The sequence below is a fragment of the Paramacrobiotus metropolitanus genome, unplaced genomic scaffold (assembly GCF_019649055.1).
Source record: "Paramacrobiotus metropolitanus isolate TYO unplaced genomic scaffold, Prichtersi_v1.0 Parri_scaffold0000038, whole genome shotgun sequence".
NCBI classification, from domain to species: domain Eukaryota; kingdom Metazoa; phylum Tardigrada; class Eutardigrada; order Parachela; family Macrobiotidae; genus Paramacrobiotus; species Paramacrobiotus metropolitanus.
The window spans coordinates 1,023,934-1,041,348 of NW_026570258.1; the positions used below are offsets into that span (position 1 = coordinate 1,023,934).

The following is a 17,415-nucleotide window of genomic DNA, read 5'->3' on the forward strand; positions in this document are numbered from 1 at the left end:
CTGCTCCTGTTCTGTTCTACTTTCATGACCCTAATATGCAACGTTTTGTCAAGAGCGCTGGATAAGTACCTGTCTTGCGTTCCTGTATTGTTAACTCTTGTTAGATTTGCCCTCTTCTGTGTCTGCGTGAATGGGAGTAGGGAAACCAAAATTCGGTATCAGACAAGCCTTGCATAAAAGATTTCAGGAAGCAGATACTAATCATACTATAGACCGAGAGTGATTTGTTAGACTGATTTTGCCCGCCGTTGTGGCTGCTGTTTATTTTGTTAATTACCATATGCATGTTGCTGCAAAGATTACAACCTTTATCACGGTTTTGTTTCGTATTAATTTTTAGCATGTATGCAACTTTGCTGCTTGCTTCATGGTGTTCCTTTTTAACTGGACATGAAGAAATCTATTCTCTCTCACACAGTAGTAATATGTTTCGCTATGTTGTCTGCAACAGCCTGTAACTGTAGTCTCCCGACATTATGAGGTTGTAATCCAAAGTCTGAAAGTAAACATTATTCTAATTTAGTGCTATTAACATTTTTCTGAAAATTGCAGCAAAATTTTAAATATTAGTGAAACGGAGTACACTGTTATGCACGTACAGCGATGATGCCGACTTATTGCCAACGAAAACGATGAAAACGATACCACTTCCATTTTCGGGGATTGTCAATTCAGCAAAAGCTTGATACAGCTTGATTTTCAGGAATCATTGCGCCGGATATACTTGTTATAACGAATGTACATATAACTGATCGTGTGCGCCGGACAGAAGTGGTGCGTGCCACTGGACTACTGCCCTGAACGTTACTGGTACAGTACCAGTATATAACGTTCAGGGCTGTATTTTCTTTTTGTTTTTGTCATGAAAATTATATTTTGAAAATCGGTCGGACGTTACGAAAATTTGGAAACCTACTCGTACAACGAAGTCAGGGAACAGTGAGCGGCATTCAAGTCGGCCAACACCGGATACTACATGTAAACCGCATCCGGCGGCCGGCGTTATACCTGTATTTTTCTTCTTGCGGCTGTATTCTCTACCAAAGACTCTACTTACCGGTTAGCAGACTGCGTTTAAATATGATTTCTGAGGTTTCTTGAATTTTTACTTTTTAGATTTTTTAGATTTAAGGTAATAAAATACGGCGGCCGAAATGAATTAAATACTACATAAGGTGCCGATACGAACAAAGCAGCGCTTGTTTGCCCAGTATGAGTTAAAAGTTCAAAACGAAGTACGAGTACTGTATCAACTTTTCTTCGACATTATTGTGACACCAAAAACGTCCATCCGCGATGCCGATTAGAAAGATAGGTGTGTTCCAGTACCCGTCCGGGCTCCGGCTTTTTTAGTAATTTTACGGCCCACCTGGTTCAAATCTTTTCCGGGAATTTTGTTAATAAAAATGCTCTGGCAAGTGGCAGCGCAGCGCTTAAAAATGAAAATTAATGGTGTTGCGGTAGCCTGCAAGCCGCGTCTGACTGCCGTAAGCGGACTGCAGACACGCGGCTGATGACAGTGAGTGAGATGAATACGAATGACAGCGCTTACCGCCCAGACTGGCGGTGTGTACCGTCTAGACATCTGAAAGGCCTGCAGAAACCATTCACCCCGTAATTCATTTCGGTTCATTTCGGGCTTGTCACCAATGCAAGCGCCCGGTGGCGTGCTTACGTAAGACGATAAGACCACGTGCACTACTAGCTAAACAAGTAAAAGTTGACCGATTTTCCTTATCGTGAAAATTATCGGAGACGTCCCAGTTTGAACTTTAAAGTTTAAACTTATGATTTTCGGGATGCATTCTCTTTAAATTTTTAAGGCTCACGTAAAATAAAATTCATAAAAGTAATTTTTGAAGTTCTGTTCCCCGATTGGGAAGATTTTATGTCCAGAATCTGACTCTTCAGGGAAAACCGAATATTCTATTTTCAGATGTTCTTTTTTTCCGGTTTTTACTTTTTCCTGGTTTTTTTCGTTCCTTTATTTGAATTCAAGTTTCGGTGATTTTCCTGCTCTCCAGTAGTTTTTTTGCCGTAGATCGTGATATGCATGTGGCTTGCTTGAAAATCTGAAGGACATGATAATTCTCGCTTTGTGATCTCTCCCACTGTAATCGTCTGATTCGTCTCCCAGTTAAGCATGCCGAAGAAGAAAGCAGGACAGCGTCACACGCCGCGACCTACTGCGCGCACCACGACCAAACCCGCTCCCCCTGCTAAACGCCACACTGCGCCAGGCACATTAGGAACTTCATCCCCGCGTACGAGCCAGTCGGATTCGCAGAATATCACGCCTGTTAACAAGAAAGAAGAGAGCCGTCGTGCTCGGCTGGATCGCGCCTGCAAACGACGCAATGCCAACAGCGGGGTTGATTTGGATGAGCATTTCCGGATTATTGGCCTGCAGATCCGGCGGATGACTGGCGACGGGTACGAAATATTGATAAATCTTTTATTTTGAACCATTTGAGACAATTAATAAGGGTTTCCAAGTCCAAAAACTATTTTTTCGCGATGAAAGGGGACTTCGCTTTTTAAATACGGTTGTTTGAGACATTTTGCCAGTACGCTGTGTTAGTAGTGCATAATCGATACAGGGAATGTGTAGTATACGTCGGTGGAGTTTTGATTCTGCTTACGTCTGCAGTCGATCTGACTTTTAATTTTAACCTTGGACTGCTGAATTTTTAGGAACTGTATGTTCCGTGCGTTTGGTGATCAGTTGGAGGGAAACGAGAACAACCATCGCCATTATCGCACGAACATCGTGGAGCACATTGTAAATACCGTCTAATCAGCGTGCAGATTAAAATTAAAATTTAATTTCGTATTTTCTTTGATTTTATTGTTTTGGATTTTATTTTTTAATCTGATTTGCGGGTGTTTTCAGACCAAGCACAAGGAGCAGTACGACACCTTTCACGAGCTGGAAGAAGAGAAGAATTTTGACATCCGACGTGAGCCACGATTTTGTGGAATATTGTTAATCTATTTTCGTAAATTCTGGCTGTTTTCGCAGTGAAAAAATTATCAAAGAACGGGACGTTTGGCGGACAGGAGTGTTTGGTTGCGTTCGCGCGGGCCTACAATCGTCTGGTGTTCGTCCATCAGCCCGATGAAAAAATCACACTACAGGTAATTATTTTAGATTAGTTTGTGTATTTATTTGTCCGCGTTGTGTTGGAATATTTTGGACAGCAAAATGTTCATAAGTGGAATTTTGATATTATTACTCTTCATATTTTTTAATTGTGATTTTATTGTTTAATAATTATTTTCATATTTTTGCAGTAATTTCTTCTTCTTTTGATTTACCTTAATTGCCTATTGAATTTTTTCCCAGAATTTTCTTTGGTTGTGCTGTGTTCGCGTTGATAGTTGTGGGATGTTTTTTTCGTTTCGAATTTCAGTAGCATAATTTTGTTAATGGATTTCTGTTGCCTCCGTTTTCCTGGTGTTAGTTTTAAATGGGAAATATTGTCAATTTTTTATATCGAATGAGTTATTTATTTGCGACATCGATATGATTAGGATTGCTATTACTTACGTGTTACTAGCCAGTACAGAAATACGAATGAAGGTTTTCATGGATGTCTCGTCATTCATACTTGGTAGAAGTTGTGCAGTATCGTAGTGTGATGGCTATAAATGACTCCCATCTCTGCCTAGTTCACCTTGACGGTATTAAAACACAGCGTCTTATAATACTTTGTACTGTTTCTACTGTACATGTTGAAACATTTTCCGATTTTGTTTGCCATTAAATTTAGTTAAAATTGTTTGAATTTAAACTTAATTAAATTTTTAATGCCGATTGTTTTAATTGCTTGTAACGATGATATCCCAGTTATGTACTTATTTTGGTTCGATGTATCAGGTTGCCTGATTTGTTGTCTGATTTGTCTTTTTTAATTTTGGTGTGTTTTCGGGATAGTTACCGCCCAACCACAACGTCGATCCGGCCAAGCTGAAGCAGGTGCATCTGCTGTACACGGGCGGCAACCACTACGACAGCATCCGTCTGATCAACGACGCCAGCCCCGCCGCCGGCGCCAATGTGTATCTAGTAAGCGAACATGGAACTATTCAGTGCAGTGCTGATACACGACCTAATATTTCCGCATCAGTGCCTGAAGATCAGGGTATCCAGGATGCATCTCAGGAATTCGACGACGATAAAAACGCCGAGGTATTTTATTTTGCTTATTTTTACTTTTCCAGAGTTTCCATGATTTTTTCGTATATTTTGTTTTCACTTGATTTATTATTCGCAGATTACTTTGTTTATTATTACTTTTACTATTATTTATTATTTTTTATTTATTATTAGTTTGTTTATTTATTTGGAAATCACCAGCTTATCGTTGTTATTCCGCAGGATGACGATGGATCGGGGCAAAATGCTGATCTGCTGAAGCACGAACGGGATTCTGGTCTCGGTAAGTAATTGCTTTCACGTGAATTTCAAGTAAATAATTAATTAGCAGGTCAAGCTTCCTCATGAGTATTTGACAATAGTTTTAATAATTAGTAAACGTAAACTGAGACTGTGATGAACCTCAAGAATTTGTTGTTAGTTAATGACTTTATTGTTACGAATCCAACACTGAAGAACTGAATTCATTAATACCAGAACAATTTCAGAAATCTATTTACGATAATTTAATTTTCAAATGACGTTCTCTGTAGGTTCCCTGGAAGGATCCCGAGAACCGTCGATTTCTAGTCGCACCGACGACGATGCGGATGTCGTTCTTGTGCCAACGACTGTCAACGCCAGTCCCGAATTTACGCAGCACGATGCTAATGAAAATGATAAGGGCTTTGAAGATCAAACTACCATCATACTGGATGAATCTCCTATTCATGAGGATGAATCCTTGGTCGATAAAGCGGTGCCGGTGTCCGCGGTTAGCAAAAAGTCTCCGAAATCCGATAATGCAAAGGTAAATGGTCGGATCAGATCGAATTTTTGAAAGAAGCCATTCGGAAGAAATTTAACATTTAGAATTTCCTTTCAGTTACCATTAGAAGCATATCTGCGATTATTCGCTACTTAATTTGTCACTACTTTGTTAGGACGATAATACGCATTTTTAGATTTTTAAATTTTGTAATGAATAAATTGCCGAGGAAATGATAATGCACAAGAGATGGATTTTCTTATTATTTTCGATATATCGATGTGACGATGTGTAAATTTCATAATTTTTTTCTCATTTATTTATTAATAATTTTTGAATTATTGGTGATGTTTGGTACTTTCTGCAGTTTGAATTTTTTTAAGTGATTGCAGTTGTGCTGAACAATAGTCAGTTTTTTTTGGGCAAAAAATGCACCTTTTTTAAGAACGAAAATCGGTGTTCAGAGGAAGGTTTTTTTGGATTATTTTTGGATTATTTTTTTAATTATTGATTATTATTTTTTAATTATTGATTATTAATTATTGATTATTATTATTGATTATTAATTATTTTTTTTTAATTATTGATTATTTTTTTAATTATTGATTTTTTTTTTTGGATTATTTTTTTAATTACTTTTTAATTAATTTGTTGTGTTTTGTTTCTTGTAGCCGTTGTCCAAGAAGGAACGTCGCCGCATGCGCCGTGCCAAGACCGAAATCCCACAGCGAGCTCCCTCGCCGACGACGCCGCCGCCCTGTCCGGTGACGGAACTGAGCTCGGCGATGAAAACGCGCATGGTGCTGGCTTAAAAGTGCTTCCTGAAGAGTTTTAACGCTTTACACGCAGCAAGATGTATATTTTATGTTTTTCGTGAGAGCGCCTGTGTTGAAGGTTTGAGTTTTTCTTTTGTTTTTGCATTTCGGTGCCCTGATGCGCTTTCACGGTTTGCGGCTTGTCGAGGATCATTGTTTGTGATACTCGAGGTGTTTTTTTTAACAGTTACATGGGAATAGTGTCGGTACTTCTCAATAATCAATACTGAAATTTTCGGCTACGGTTTCGTGTCGTGCGTTTGCTTAATTACAAAAACATGTGCGGTACCTGATGAAAATGAAATAAATAAAAATATGCTGTGGATTTAAAGACTTCATATATACAATTAATCGTCGAGATAAAAAATTAATAAAAATTATCGATTATAGTAAACTCAATGTGTAAGTCTTCCGATTTAAATTTCCCAGCGAAATTGTTGGTGGATTGATTGTAGGGATTATTGCTGTACAATTTACTGAAGCTGGTTTTCATGGAAGACGGCGTTTTCTGCGTAGCAATCAGACAGATTTTTGAAAACCGTGTTTCTGCCTGTGGAATGATCTAGCGGATTTTCGTAGTGAATGAAAGAGAGGGCTTTGTATCTCTATCGTGCAACCGTCTTAGTCAACTCAAAAAGTTGGGTTCGGTTTAAACTGCTTGGGAAACGTACGCTACGTTTTATAGCATATTATATTAATTATTCTGCCACATTATTTTTGTACATGACTTTCCCGTCGAAATTTTGTGCTCTGGAAATATTATGCACCCGCTGATTATAATGTAAATACAAATATAGAATTTAATAGCGTTTTACTACTTAATCTGAGTACTTCAATTCAAATAATTATGATGGCAGATAATAAAATATACAATAAATATGAAATATGATAATAAAAATAGGTATATATAAGTACTGTACATAAACTCGAGTATGTTACATCTCGAGCTTCGTAAGCATTACTCACTGTAGGTACAAAGTGGTCCAAGTCCTAAAAACCTTTAAAACTCATAAAACTCTTAAACTTGTACGTACTGTAGTAATGCTTACGAAGCTCGATATGTCCCGGCATCCAAGCAACCACAGGAAGCACAGGATGATGGAAAAGTGGCAACCGTTTAATGATATATAAAAATCAATAATCATAATAAATAATAAATGTAGTTTTTTAAAAGATTTACAAGATTACCCTAGTAATCATTTATCAACACAATTTACCAAAGACAAAAATTAATAATATGTCATGTTAGGGCCTAACGGTGTATACACTGCAAAAAATGAAACTAATTTTGAGCACGGAGAATTGATTTCAGAAAATAATTACATAATCTTGCCGAACTTTGCATCATAGATGTGACACAAAGGAGATATCAGTCGCATGCTAATCGTGTAAAAAACCGTACATCCATGCGGTGATGTGGGTGACAATGTTTGCACCAACTACGACAGAAGACTGTGATTATAACGGCTCAAATTACTCGTAGCTATCTATATTCGTATGGATTTCGTCAAACCAAACGGAAACGTTACTACGATATTAGTCTGTTACTACAAATCATGGTTGGTCTTTATTCGTCAGCATATTAACTGATCGCGAAAATTATGATGTGGTTGGTACTGACTAATCCGCATGCTACTGACTACCAATTATGCTAATTTTGTTTCTGACGTTGTTCAACCATCACTCATCCTCTGAAATCTTAAGTAACGACCAACTTAAATCAACGTCGGCAAACCATGTCGTTCCATTTGAATATCGGATCCAGCGACCACTTCAACGATTTCCACCATCATGATTTCCACCACCATGATTTCCACCATCACAATGACTTCCACAACGATTTCGGCCACCACCACCACCACAATCACGAGGACTACCACAACTTCCAGAACGCCCTGATCGGCGCCTCCCTAATGGCCAGCCTCAACCGGCCGCCCCAGCAGGTCGTCTATCAGCCCATGATGATGTACCCCCCGGGCACCGTGCCCCTGGCGGTGGGCCCGGTGGCCGCCATGCCGCCCAGCAGTAAACGCAAACGCTCCAGCGCCAAATCCGCCCCGCCCCCGGCGGAGGATCCGGAGGAACCGGAGGACCCGCCGGAGGAGAGTCCCTCGGAGGAGGCGGCATCCGGGAAAATCACGGACCAGGATATTCCCGCGGAGGTAGATAAAGTCGGGCAACCGATGGTGACGAACTTTAAAGACAGCGGGCAGCCGAAGGGCAAGAAAAAGAAGAAACGGCAGTCGATGTTGGTGGAGAGCCGGGATAAGCGACGTTACAAGAATGAAAATAAATCCTGCTTTTCGTGCTGTTGTTGATAAAGGAGGAAAAGGTCACCGCTGACTAACAGCCGTAATAACAACGGAGGACCGGGATACATAGCAAGAACGGTGGATTTCTCAATATTGTGAGGTGATTTGATCGTGACCTTTACTAGCATGGAAGAGAATTTGAGAAACCTGGCGCAGTATTTTCAATGGCTTCGCGATCTTTGGAAACTGAATGTCGCGACTCGCAGTTTACAGTATGATGGCGCGAAAACAAATCTGGTCGTGTTCCACATTATTACACCGTTGTTATAATTATTTGAGTGCTTAACTGTGAGTTTTGTATCCTAAAAGAATGCTGCTTTATGGTTATTTAGTGAAAGCGGTATTTGTCTGTGTGAAAATACGTGTTGTTATGCTATCCCAAGAGTATTTCTTGTACATGTTTTAGCAACTGAATTATGAGGAAACACACTGATTTTTAACGATTGTGTGATAGTAGGTACTAGAAAACAGGGATTAGAATTACAGTACCATGTACATGTGTAAGATCAGACTGGGCAATACCGGAGGAATACTAAATTAAAAATTATTTATTGTCAGCCAGCTATTTTTAACAACAGTCTTGTCTTTTTTGTTTCTCGAAGCGATTTATTTATATTTATGCCGGGTCCGGAACAGAGCGACACGAGACAACAAATTAGCCAGTAAAACGAGACTGATCCAGCAGTGAATAAATAACAGTGTCTGGATGAATGTACCTCGTACTTACTTATTTTATGAAACACTTCCATTTAGTCTAAGGTTAATAAAGACAATAGCAAATGCGCAATACATATGCAGCATATGCAATACATAAGCATTATACGGTACCTACTGTATGAAACTGAGTTCTTTCCTTCGTTGAGAAATTAGCCAGTAAAACGAGACTGATCCAGCAGTGAATAAATAACAGTGTCTGGATGAATGTACCTCGTACTTACTTATTTTATGAAACACTTCCATTTAATCTAAGGTTAATAAAGACAATAGCAAATGCGCAATACATATGCAGCATATGCAATACATAAGCATTATACGGTACCTACTGTATGAAACTGAGTTCTTTGAGTTCTTTCCTTCGACCCAGTATTTCCCGAACTGAATGCAACTTATCCGACATTTCTCGAATCGCTTGATCCTAATTTTGTTTTATCCGGATCTGCCAGATCACAGCAGGAAGTGTTTCCTCCACCGTGCAGTTAAAACACGTCGGAAATTTCAGCAAAAATAAGTCAGACGTCCGCACTCTGGACTTGTAGATTCCCATTCCCAGGGCCTTTGAGAGAAAAGGATTACGGGTTTATCGTATATCACCGTGCCGCAATGGTCATTTACTTACTGTACTCAGCGTAGGGTTCGCGCCAGTCCATAATGCGAATCGATCAGTACAGCCAGGAGAAAAACGTTACACGGTGTTTGACCTCCAGAGAAGAAGGCCAACGAATTTAGATTAGACGTCTAACAGCGCAAATCCACCCGGAAACGCAGCCTATTTGCTAAATGCTTTAGATGCCCCTGGGAAACTCTTTAGGAAACCCCCTGGGAAACTCTTTTGCTAAATTCTTTAGACGCCCCGCACCGTTTCCTGCTTTTATCCTCTGTGGCTTGCCATTTATTGACAGTGTCAATAAACGATGAAGTAATCGATCTCCATAAGTGCTGATGCCCGGGCGACGAGGGCAGGCTGCGGCCACCAATTCTTTGGGTCGAAATGGTCACCAGATCGCCATAATCTCTGTGGCGAACGCCATTCCCGGGCGGTAATGAGAAAAGCCAATACATACCGTGACATTGTCTCTCGACCTTAACGAGCCATCAGAATAAGGCAACACGGGAATTTTGGCACTTGCGTGTGCGTTCTACGCAGGTAATGAAGCAATGGCAAGTCGCTCATAAAATCCTCCACAAGCGTAGCATAAACACACCAGCTGCACCGATAATTATATTGCTAAATTTGACCTTTTCCGCCTTGCTTGCATTCTCCTCGGTGCTGATGCCATCCTCGCTCTCGGTCGAACTGCTTGCAGTAGTGGAACGCGGAACTCGTTCTGGGCGACCCTTTGACAAATTGTACAGGGACCATTCATCTGGTATTCGGCTGATCTGGTTGCAATTGTCGGTATTGCACACACATGAATAAATATTTCTGACTTGATTGCTCGGTATTATACACACCGGAGGTACTAGGGCCACCATCAGTGATCCGCAATCGAAGATGGAGTAGATTATGCCCCGTATATCAAATGTCACTCCGCACAGAGATTTCTCGCCGCTGCATATTTTCGTGCTGCACTTTATGCTGTCACCAAAATTACAGTTTGTAGCGCAGCGCAATGAGAAGGCAGCAGACGAAAACACCAATGCAAGAAGTGGAGAGATGCGAGAGATCATCGTACTCGTATATGCGCAGTCACTTTGTAACTGAGGGAAATGGACATGTACAATAAATGCATTATTGTATTGTTTGTCTCCGGATCGTAAGTCCCGTAGACTTTTATTTCAGATCTGCAGGTCCTCTCCCTGAATTTCTGCAATCCTGGAAGAGCATATTTTTCAAAAAATTCTTGAAGTATGCTCTTGCCTGCACGGTGAAAGTTGGTTCGAAAAAACTAACATTTTGCAAGTGTGCAGATGACATTCCAGATGTCTTCCCAAAATATCTAAGTACTAAAGTAAATAACTTAAAGCATTTTTAGGCAATCAATATGGATGTTGCTAACCAATCAATTTATGTTGCAATCATTATGAATATATTAAAAATTCTCAACAACAACAACAACAAATTATGGATGGTAAGGGCCTGAGCTGGTCTACATAAGGAGAGAAAAACTGACGAATGCTGCAGCCGTTTTCACTAGAAAACATACTGCCCGATTTAAACTACAAAAAGCAGCGACGCATTAATGGTTTCAGCTCCTGGACCGGGCTGGACGTATAGGGAAACTATTTCCGGCACCCCCACGGTTTTTGCAAAACCTTTGGGTCGTTTATTTAAGCAGTCGAGTGATTCATTACTATACCTGTGATGCATGGCAACGGGTGCCATTGCAATGTCCTGTTATATAATTATGTGGTGTTTGTGTATTTAGTTGATTAATTATTAAAGAGCACGACGCTCCACGTCGTGACAATACCGTAAATCGTAATGATACTAATGATACTGATAAATCGCAATGATTGTGAAACAGTGCTGTGGGTGAGTGTTTATTTTTTTTTATTTAAAGAAAGATACTCGTATTACCAGTCGATCAAGCAAGACAGAGAAGCATGTTGACAAACTAGACAAAGACGGCAACCCAATTGGACGATATGAAAGGTCATCATGCGCACCACAAAGCCTTTCGTGTACATACTGCGTAGTAATACTATATGTACCCAAATGGATGAACAGCACTGGGCACAGAGACTGCTCGTCGTCGCACATTGTCGGTTCTCTTGTCGAATGTCGATAATGCGGAGTTCTGCGTGAAACGGCCATCGTAAAACTCACCGTAAAACGATAGCATATCCCCAAACTGTTACGTTTCCGGACACTTTCCGTTCTTACAGAATTACATTCATACGCTACTACTATTTACGATTGAAGACGTGCATCTAATATTTCACTTTTCATTTCAATTAAACCAGAAGTACCAATTATTACATATATAGTAGATATTATTGATTTACATAGTGTTTACAAAATGCTGTACGCACTATCATAAAAATATTGTCGACCCAAAAACGCAATGAAATCCGTTACTTTCTTAAACTGCGATCGCTGATTTAGGAGCATAGTTATTTAGTACTGGCAGTTGTTCTGGGAATACGAAACGAAGGTATGTGATATCAGCGTAAATTTTCGCTTGAAATACAACGTAATTTTAAAGCTGGTGCAGGAAGATGACAGACAGCAAAATCCCGAACCCAGTTGCATAATAGTCCCGTGCATGAATTCCCTGCACTGCGGCGCGTGCGGCGGCCACGGTGGAAGCAGCACCAGCGGCGGCAGCATCGGCGGCACCGGGCGTGTCGGGCTCGGCGGACGTAGCGGGCTGGTTGGAACCGGACGCGGCGGATGTGGTGGCACCGGTGCCCGCGACTCCAAAATATACGACATTAACAGTTAGAGTACCAGTAAGCGCGGGAAACGTCGGAGGAGCAGGATACTTGTCCACTTTGTTGCATAAATCTGCTTTGCAAACACAGGATGCAGCTGCCGTACATCCGGTAACATCGGTGTCCACCTTGGTGCAACCGCCATACAGGAAAACTTTTGTGCTCATATCGTATTTCATGCCACAATACGTATGCGATGTTAATTCGGGCATATTTGCAGGCGGACAGGAAACTGTAGTATTGCAAGTGCCAGTTTCACCCGCGTTTGTTGAACTGCAGGAGGCACAGGTCAATGATAGGACCGGAGCAGGCCGTAGCAGGCTCACAAGCAGGATGGCTATGGCGATAAGACCGTGACTGGAAATTGGTTTCATCTCGCTGAGAACTTTTGTCAAGGACTTTGCTGTGCTGACTAAGCAAGTATGACGCAAATATGCCAACCACCTGAATGGATTCCAGTCTTGGCAGCGGAAGTGAGAAATACGCAGATTGACGGCCGAAGCGTAGTAGTACAGCGAAACTCTATTCGAATGTAGAGTTTTCATAAAAAAATTCTTTGGCTGCATTAGCTTATGACATGTATAGCATTGCGTACTTACTGTACTTGATTTCTCAGATTTATCACAGGCACAGAATCTATGTTGCTAAGCTAAGTTGAGTAGGTGTCTACTCAACTTCGGCTGTATGTAAAAGGTGTTTCTTATAAGTTTGACGAGTACTAGTACTTAATTGCGCTAGCTCGTATCAGAATGCTTCGTGTCACGCACGACCTTATCTTCCTTAACAGGAGTTGATTATTACGACCCCTTATTACACAAAGTGGTACTTGTAAGTTGTTGCGTAATGCTGCACGTCATAATATGACATGCAGTGTCAAAGAAAAAATCTTTGTTTCAACCGGCCTCCCCCTGTCCTTTGGAGAAAACAAGCCATGGCCAGATATTACGCATTAAATTCACTAGTAAATAACCTTCGTCCAAGCCGTCTAGGTTAGCGCGAATAAGCAAAACTAACCAGGCACATTTTCCGTGTGTAAATTCAAGAAATCCATCTTTTGTAAAACGATAGTATACTATTTTAGTAAGTTTAAAAAAATATTTCATCTGCCATGGTTAGTGAGGCGTGGCCGCACAAAAATTAAATGAGTGCCGTTCATAGCACTGCATTCTGCCACACATATACAGATACTGCAGTCTGTAATACAGTGCAGCACTATCGCTTCTCTGGAACTTTTGTTATTTTGCTTGCATTGTGCCCTTAAGCCGTTTCATTAAAATAAAAACTCCGATAACCACTATACGTATTTCTGAAAAAATTAAATACCGTCAGCACGATAAGTCTACGGGTCTTCGAGAATGTCAAAACAACACAATTAAGAAATATGTGATGATTGTACTGGAAATTACTGCACAGAGTAGTAATCTAAAACGCGAGCCTGGACCACAAGAAACGCGGACGCGAAGCCGAACCTGGGCTGTTTTTTGTACAATAACAGGATAATGTGTGTAATCGGTATATTATTATACTGATGCATACAATCGATACGCTCTGCTGATTAAATACAAATAGTTGTAACAGGCTAACATCAAAATATTAAAAACTTAAAAGCAGCCTCTAATGTCCGAACTCGGAAGGCCTTAAGAAAGCATAACAGGGCATTTGTTTACTGTGAACGAAACTTGAAAAGCTGAGAAAACAGCTCCAAACTCTTACTTAAGAAAATTAAGGTGCCGGTACAGAAAGGTCACAGACACCATGAGACTGAATCCAGTCATATAACAACGTTGTGCGTGAATCCCCTCCGCCGCGCCGTCCGCGGCGTCCTTGCCGCCGTTTTGAGCGGAGGATGGGGTTATATATTCCACAGACATACGGCCATCGACAGCGGGAAAAGCAGGGTAAGTGTCTTCGGCGTTACACGAATCGGTCTGACAAGCGCAGTTTGGAGATATGCATCCGCTACCATCGAAGGTAGTTTTGGCGCAACCAGAAAACCGGAAGCTTTTTGAGCCGCTGTCATAAGCCATGCCACAGGATGTGTAGTCCGACTTGCCAGCAGGCGGGCAGGTAATTCTGGCGGGGCAGCTGGCAGTTTCGCCATTTTTTGTATGGCAGGCGGTACAAGTGAGTGACTGCACCGGAGAAGGCCGTAACAAACTCACAAGCAGTATAGTTATGGCGATACGACCGTGGGTGGATTTCGTTTTCATCTCACTGAGATCTTTGGTCTTTTCTAGCCAGACGTTGTACAAGGTTAATTACAGGCTGCTTGTGGTAACTTTTGCCGGGACCCGCGTATCACAAAAGCCGGAATCGACAGATGTACAATTTGGTATCGATCTGGGAGTAGCCCAAATAGTCAGTCAAAGCGTAGTACATAGTTCAACGAAAATTTATTCGCAAGCGATGCACTTCTGACAAGGAAATGCTCACTATATTACGTAATAAAAGTAGGTAGAATAGTAATTTCAAAATCTCTTGCAGACACTGATAAGTTGCTAAGCACCGATCAAATTTTGTACAGCCAGGTAAGCAAATGCATATAAGTAAGTATTTTAAAATCCACACTCCATGCGTAAGTATACGGTTATTACGATTCGGGAACACAACTGAGACAAGCATAGAATTCTGATTACTTACACTAGTAACTATTTGTGCAAAAGTCAGTTACAGACTCACAGTTATTTTTAGCAAATTCACTGAGGAATGCATGCCTTTTCTGGCAAAATAATAGGTAAGCGGTAAAGGTACTACCTTTGTAGTACTCGCACGGTCGCACCACGTACGAATAATTGTTAACCATTTTAAATTTTATAATAACCTTAAATGGCAAAGGCTATAAATACGAGTAACTACTTAATGCACATTACGAATCATATTTATTTTGTGATACTACACTGTACCGCAGGAATGTTTTTTTACTACTGTAGCAAAGGGCACTCGCTTTTTGTGGGCACTGCATGACCGAAACGCAGTGCGATTGGATGATACTTAAAAACGCTCGATTGATGCTATTACAATTTACAAGTGTCCGCAAACCGCTGTGCGTAAATATTTGTAGTGTTCTCAATAATAAGTGTAGATTTTTAGCCCCGATTATTTGTACAGATACATAGCTTTGAAATACACATACATAGCTCGATATATTTCGGTATTTTAGCACCGGAAGTCAGTATGTTCGTACACAATCACCGATGGCGTAAAACAGTAAAAGCATATTAACAGCAGAGCTTTCTCTGTAAATAACGCAAAATTAGTGCAAATTTTTTACTCAGGCAGTGCTGTGTAGTATGCACTCCGATGCAGGAAGGACACAGATACCATAATGCCAAATCCAGTAAAACAATGGTGTCGTGCATCCTTCTCCTCTGCTGCGGAACGCGCGATCGGTGTAGTGGGTGTGTCGGTTGCGAGGAGTGTATCAGATACAACGGATAGGTTCGTTGCGGCAGAGGCATTATTCACGGCAGGCGCGAAGGTCGCGCCAGTAGCGTTATTCGAGGCAGACGTGGCTAGATTGACGACATCAATTTGGCCATTAACTGAGGGAAACGTCGGAGGTCCAGGAAGTGTATCCTGCGCATTACACGAATCGGTCCTACAAGCGCAGCTTGAAGACAAACATCCGCTGATGCCACTGAAGGTCGCTCTGGCGCAGCCGGAAAATACGAAGTTGTATGAGCTGCTGTCATAAGTCATGCCACAGGATGTAAAGTCGGGTTTGTCTGCAGGCGGACAGGTAACTGTAGTCTTGCAGGTGGCAGTTTCACCCTTCGATGCACGACAGGAGGCACACGTTAGTGATAACACCGGAGCTGAACGTAACAGATTTATAAAGAGGATGGTTAAGACATTCCGACAGTGACGGGATATTATTAACGCTAATGTCTCGAGAAACGCTAACGAGGAGTTGGGACATTGGCCAACCCAATGCTCAACTGCAAGGTCTCAAGGTAGCTGCAGAACATGCTCGACCACCGGAAGGAATGCTTGCTGGTAAAGAATGCGGATTTAGGGTATGCAGAATGCGCCTGGTGCGCGCTCGCTCCAGGAACCCTGATTCGTGGCCAGGGTGTATATGAGAATGCGAATGCTTGCTGCGTTTCCTTCCGGTGCGGTTCCGTGCGTACCGTGGCGGGAGAGAGCAGTGAGATGGGTTGTGCCTTTAATCAATATACCAGTTGCTAAAGGGTGGGATGGTGGGTAAAGAAAACACACCAAAGGTCACTCGCAAATATTGCAGGTGGAAAACAGAAAAGAAATTTATCGCACAGAGTCTTCAGCAACAAGAAAAGAAAATACAAATTCAGACGCAACAAAAATGACATTCGAATGCAACTCTGCTATAAAGAGCGATATGTGCACAGCCCCCGATGAACAAAGGCAAAATGGCGTCCGACAAGAGGTCAGCCAATCAGTTGCTTTGGTAATGACGTTGCGGATATTTCGGGAACTTTCTAGAGGGCTAGCGTTTCTCTCAACTGCGTTAACCTAAGTTAGCGATATAATCGCTAACTTCTATTCTCATTTTACCGAGAACTGTTGCCTTTCCTTGCCAGAAACTTTACAGCGTTGGCAGATGGCTGGGAAAGCGATGAAAAACCCATGCTTGGCAAAGGCCGGTAACGATTGACTTTCAGTTTGGCATCGGAACTAAGCGTTGCGCATTTTGTCAGCTAGAAAATAGTAGTACAGTGAAAAGCAGTTCATAAATCGTGCAGTTTGTATTAAACTATTCGACTGCACTGAAGTACAAGTACGCAGGTTTGGATATCTAAATTTCTCAGATTTCTCGCAGGCGCAGATATAAGTACAGTGCGTTGCTAAGTCTTCGTGGATTAGTTCCGTAAAATTTAATCAAAACCACTGCTAGTACGTACTTATGCAGCAAACAGTTTTTTTGGCAACGAATTCCGCAAATCCTTGTTGTCTGGCCAGGTTGCTACATTTAACTTGAACGAATATTATTATGGTAAATACCGGTGCAGGAAGGTCAAAGATACCGTGAAACCGAATAGAACTAAAATTTTATAGTGGCCCGCGTGAATTTCATCCGCACCAGCGCGTGCGGCTGGTGTGGAGGACGCAGAGAGCGTTGTGGTGGGAGGAGCTCCGTCTCCATATACCACATTAACTTGTCCGGACGCTTTGGGAAAGTCCGCAGGAAGGGTGTCCTTTGCGTTACACGAATCGGTCTTACAAGCGCAGGATGACGACAGACATCCGCTACCATCAAAAGTCGATTTCGCGCACCCGGAAAACGCGAACGTTTTTGAGGTTGCGTCA

The 17,415-nt window shown here is 41.5% G+C and overlaps 1 protein-coding gene and 1 long non-coding RNA gene across 3 annotated transcripts; one reads left to right on the forward strand and one right to left on the reverse strand.

The window, feature by feature from the left end:
* Positions 1 to 1,749: 1,749 nt before the first annotated feature.
* LOC129589971 (uncharacterized) lies at positions 1,750 to 6,047 on the forward strand. Its single transcript, XM_055484913.1, has 8 exons — positions 1,750 to 2,433; positions 2,695 to 2,782; positions 2,894 to 2,960; positions 3,023 to 3,138; positions 3,938 to 4,192; positions 4,382 to 4,442; positions 4,693 to 4,949; positions 5,579 to 6,047. Exons 1-8 carry the CDS (start codon positions 2,144 to 2,146, stop codon positions 5,717 to 5,719), a joined length of 1,275 nt encoding a protein of 424 aa, XP_055340888.1. The 5' UTR covers positions 1,750 to 2,143; the 3' UTR covers positions 5,720 to 6,047.
* Positions 6,048 to 8,635: 2,588 nt separating this feature from the next.
* LOC129590001 (uncharacterized) lies at positions 8,636 to 10,995 on the reverse strand. 2 transcript variants are annotated; one of them, XR_008690679.1, is made up of 3 exons: positions 10,646 to 10,995; positions 9,371 to 10,567; positions 8,636 to 9,307 (listed from the first exon to the last, which is right to left on the reverse strand). It is a non-coding gene; the product is annotated as an uncharacterized LOC129590001 (long non-coding RNA). The 2 variants fall into 2 exon arrangements; XR_008690680.1 differs by having other exon boundaries at positions 9,371 to 10,330; positions 10,428 to 10,995.
* Between the last annotated feature and the right edge of the window lie 6,420 nt (positions 10,996 to 17,415).